This window comes from Vanacampus margaritifer, chromosome 1 (genome assembly GCF_051991255.1).
Source record: "Vanacampus margaritifer isolate UIUO_Vmar chromosome 1, RoL_Vmar_1.0, whole genome shotgun sequence".
Classification (NCBI taxonomy): Eukaryota; Metazoa; Chordata; class Actinopteri; order Syngnathiformes; family Syngnathidae; genus Vanacampus; species Vanacampus margaritifer.
The window spans coordinates 55,055,026-55,059,980 of NC_135432.1; the positions used below are offsets into that span (position 1 = coordinate 55,055,026).

The 4,955-nt window shown below is 42.6% G+C and overlaps 1 protein-coding gene across 1 annotated transcript; it reads right to left on the bottom strand.

Moving 5' to 3' along the window:
• Positions 1-611: 611 nt before the first annotated feature.
• LOC144059100 (uncharacterized) lies at positions 612-2,212 on the bottom strand. The gene has a single exon (XM_077577954.1). It carries the CDS (start codon positions 1,833-1,835, stop codon positions 1,269-1,271), a length of 567 nt encoding a protein of 188 aa, XP_077434080.1. The 5' UTR covers positions 1,836-2,212; the 3' UTR covers positions 612-1,268.
• Between the last annotated feature and the right edge of the window lie 2,743 nt (positions 2,213-4,955).

The following is a 4,955-nucleotide window of genomic DNA, read 5'->3' on the forward strand; positions in this document are numbered from 1 at the left end:
TATATATATATATATATGAATGTTGATTATCTGATTGATTAAAAAAAAGTTTTAATTTTCAACTTTATATAGATTTTTTTTATTTTATTGAGAATGCAGTAAATGCACACACACAGATTAATTTTGGTTTCCGTAAATAGTCAGAAAAAAAGACCGATCACTTTTTTTCAAAAGTAAAAGCATGTTTGCAAATGTTTGATTTTGATTCAACATAAAGATAATAAGACTGCTTACATGCAGCTACAGAAATCTGAAAATATTTATTGTTGAAATGCTGAAATTGTGGTGATTTGTACAATGTAAAATTAAACAAGGTTTCCATTAATTGATGATCCTAAATACAAATTGATTAGTTTGTAATGGATTGATTTTCATTATTCATTGCACTTCTATTTTATTTTAAAACACGATCAAATGTTACATTGGCTGCTGCGGAAAATGTCATCAAAACGAAACTACTGGTCGCCTAAAATATAATTGTGTGTGTGCCTTTCATCATTTTTAATCGCCTGTAGTGACGCTGTCTTCATTCATTCCTTTAAACTTGTCTTTTTTTTGGTAATGTATAAAATGAAGAGCCTGAATCAATATCACCAAACCATAGAACTGAATCATTTTTTATGTTATTTATTTGTATATTTGGGATATAGTTATACCTGTTGTACATAAGGTACCTTTAATAAAAATCATCTAATTACACTATAGATTTATCAAGGCCAAAAAAGGATGTATGCCCGCTTCTATATGTACATAACCAATAGCACAATACATTTACAAAGTTATATGCACATACCTGAGCATAACTCAATAATGCAAGTTCTTCTACTTGAAATCCAGGCTTGATCCATGAAAGTAAATATAGCCTATATGTCAAAATGCAACAAGTCAGCGTTCATGAAGGGAAGTGATGGAAGTCATGTTCGATTCTTTAGGCAAATTATCTTTACCACAGTTGTCCATCCATATAGAGGGGCCCTTAAAACAGTCCAACATGGGTTTAAGGCATTCAAACGGCCTAATAAAACAAACAAACTTAAACAACAGCATAGCTGGGGTTTCTTCGATAACAGGCAGCAGGGTCCCCCTTATGTATCATTCATGGGTCACAGAAAAGGATCAGGTCCAAAGTGACGCTCACAGTCCATAAGTGGATTTGCAAATGAGTGACGTGTGTTGTGTTTTCTGTCCGACCAGCGGCTGTCTGTCAACACACAAGGCCTACATGTGGGATGGTGACTTTTTGTGGGAGGGATGGTGGGAGGCCGCGGTCACTCGGACCTCGTCCCAGAGCTCGGTGGCACGGTGGTCGTCGCATCAGAAGCTACCTCATCCGGATCACGTTCCGCTCTATCTCCCGGATTGAGCGCATCCTCCTCCTCCTCCTCCTCCTCGTCCCCTCGCGTCTTCCTGTCCACGCTTCCCGATCTCTGCGTGGCTCCGCGAGGTAATGCGTAAAGTCCACCCATCGTATCATCGCTCTCCTCGGTGTGATCCCACTGAAAAGCCCGTGGAGTCGAACCCTGTCTAGCGGTGTGGTTGAGCGGCACCTGCGTGGAGTTCCACTCGGACGCGTTAGCGGTGACGTTCGCCGGGGGGGCCGTGACCCCCGGCTTACCAGCGGATGCGGACGAGGATGAGCTGGTGGGCTTCCAGATGAGGCTGTAGTAAATAGCCAGGATGATGGCCGCTAAGGACACGGACAATACATAAGCAAAGACCGTGGCTAGTCTCACCCACTTCTTGTTGGTCTTTGCAGCCATCTTAGCCTTTTTGTCCCCCGTATAAGTAGCGGGTTTGCCCCTCTCCATATTGGGCATGAAGTCCCGCTCTCGCATATTGCCCCTGTTTTTTCCTCGATGCTCCACCACCCCCTCCGTCTTGACGCCTGCTTCTGATCCACAATCCAAGAGAAGACGGGAAGGTAGCGTTGTGGTCCTCTTTTAAAAAAATAAAAATACAAAACGAGGATTTACCTGGTGTCAAAATAAAATGCGTCCAGTGCATGCAACATTGCGTCTCATCACGGACCAGCGAGCATCCACAGGCTGGGACGCAGCATCCGACCAAGGGTCCTAACCTGCCCGCGACATGTCCACGGAGGTGCTGCTGGCTGTGCAGGCCCTTGGCCAGTCCGCGAGCGTCCGACTGGATGTCATTTATCAAAAGGATGAGGAGAGATCACACGGCGCAACCGTCCTATCCAGCAAATGAAGTGGCTGGCTCAGCTAAAAATACAGAGAGGGGGGCGGGGAGGGGACTCTTAAAGAAGAAGCAGCAGCCAGGAAGGAAATCACTCCAAAATATTACCCCCAGAAGTGCTGAGAACAAGCTTTGCCTTTATCGTGTTAAGTGATGCATTAAATGAGCAGACTGATTTGTGCCAATAAAGTCATATTATTCATGAAATTACTTTTGGTTGGAGCAGAATTTATACATTATGCCGTTCCTAACCTTCACAAATACCCTCAAACTCAACTCAGAGCATGCAAAGAAGACCCTGCATTTAATATGGCAATAGGATTATCCTATCTGCTTGGCTGATTGACTGCTAGTTCAGCACAATGGACAGTTGCTTTACACACACAATTTGCCCATCTATCCGATTTCTCTATAGAGTTTGTCCTCATCCGCATTGCAAGTCAACTGTAGCCAATCCCAGCTGACACCCTGGACTGGTCGCCAGCCAGTCACAGGATGCTAGAGACAAACGATGTTTCACACCTGTCACAATAGGGCAGGGTTGAGGACCCAATTGCATGGGTGTGCACAAAAAAATATATATATATACAATTTCAAAACAACAAAAAGGCAAACGTGAGACTTCGATTTAAAAACAAAAAACAAAACAGAAATCCCAAACAAGGTTTGAAATACAAAGTAAGAGTGGCTATCACAAGGACCATATTAACTGACTAAGACTAGACAAACTAAGCGTGGCTATTACATCATTTTACATTATCACATAAGAAACATTGTAACTGAATAAGACTAGACAAACTAAGAGTGACTAATACATCATCAAGCATTATCATCACTAGGGACATAGTAACTGCATAAGGAGCCGACAACATCAATCATCATAACAAAATGACCCTATGACTTGACCCAATAACCCAACCTAAAATACAGTCATAACAGTTCAGAGGGGGTGTGGTCTGGAGGACCGTTGGATTGTGAATGGGAAGAGAGTTGGGTGTGGTCTGGCTGTGACTGACAGCAGCAACTTGCCATGAAGGCGTTTAAGGAGGCGTGTACGAGACTGAGCCGGTGGGTGGTGGGGGCGACTACGTCACGATCCACAAGTGACGTAGTTGGCCACTTCTCATGTAATGAGGGGACTAACAGCCAAATTGTGTTTATCCCAGTGTTTTAACCTTAAAATATCAAAATAATGACATGTAGACTAGGGGTGGGAATCTTTTAATGTCTCACGATTCAATTTGATTCAAATTTTTGGGTGTGCGATTCGATTCAGAATCCATGTTCGATTATGAACGATTTTTGATTCGAAATGATTTGATTGACAATGATTTTTGCTTCAATTTATAGATGTTCAAGGAATCGTAATGATCTACTCCAGTCTGACTCCATCCATCCATCCATCCATTTTCTTGACCGCTTTTCCTCACAAGGGTCGCGGGGGTGCTGGAGCCTATTCCAGCTGGCTTCGGGCAGTAGGCGGGGTACACCCTGAACTGGTTGCCAGCCAATCGCAGGGCACACAGAGACGAACAACCATTCTCACAATCACACCTATGGACAATTTGGAGTGTTCAATTAACCTGCCATGCATGTCTTTGGAATGTGGAAGGAAACCGGAGTACCCGGTGAAAACCCACGCAAGCACGGGGAGAACATGCAAACTCCACCCAGGAAGGCCGAAGCCCGAACTCGATCTCACGTCCTCTGCACTGGGAGGCGGACGTGCTAACCAGTCAGCCACCGTGCTACCCTCCAGTCTGACTCGCTAATGCTAACTAGAGCGCTACTCGCGGCACTTTTATCACTCAAAAGAACGGCTCCACGCTGCAAAAAAACTTTTATTGGAATAACTTGATTGTAACTTTTTCCTTCTACTCTCTAATGTGGCTACAACTTAACAGTGTATCAGACCACGTGGAACCACACTGCCCCTAAGTGGCCAAATGGGGTACAACATGAACAGCACTCCCAATAAAGGCATACACACAAAAAGGGAAGACAATATAAAATAATTTAAATAAAAATCGATTTTGGGACATTTAAAATCGATTCTGAATCGTACTAAATGAGAATCAATTTTTGGGGCACACCCCTAATGTAGACAGCATTTGTAGACACCAGTTTATACAGTTTATCAGCAACAACAACAAAAGTTGATTTAATTTTGAGTTGACCCAACATTCTGCTGGGTCAATTTAATTACTGTTGGGATGGTGCTATAATAACCCAGTAGCTAGGTTGAAACTAAAAAAATAAATAAACTTTTTTTTTTTACCCAACTTTTCTTAGTGTATATAGCACAGGGGCTTAAATCTGTAGATTCCATTTGTGTTCAACCCAAATGGGGCCCTAAAAATGCACTTGCTTGACACAACATTAGGTATGCATAATATAATCAACGAGTTGTACTGAAGTGTGATTTCAATAATATTTTTACTTCCGCGGCGTAGAACAACATCAAATTGTACTGAGAATTTAGGTGGTTGCAATAATCAGCCAGGTGTAAAATATTCAAAACATGAGCCATCAGTAAGCACGACAAAGTACTGGGCTCCTCAATGAAATGCACAAACAGCATGCGTTGACTTATGTTAACTTAATTTGCAATTCATATTCGTCATGCGGCTTCTCTGTGTCCATCGACTGCGCTTCACTTCACGACTTCTTTCCAAGTCAGTGAGTCAGTGGAGAGGAAGTACCGCAACGTGGTTTTGCAGATTAAACATATACATTATAGCCTAAGTCACTACAGA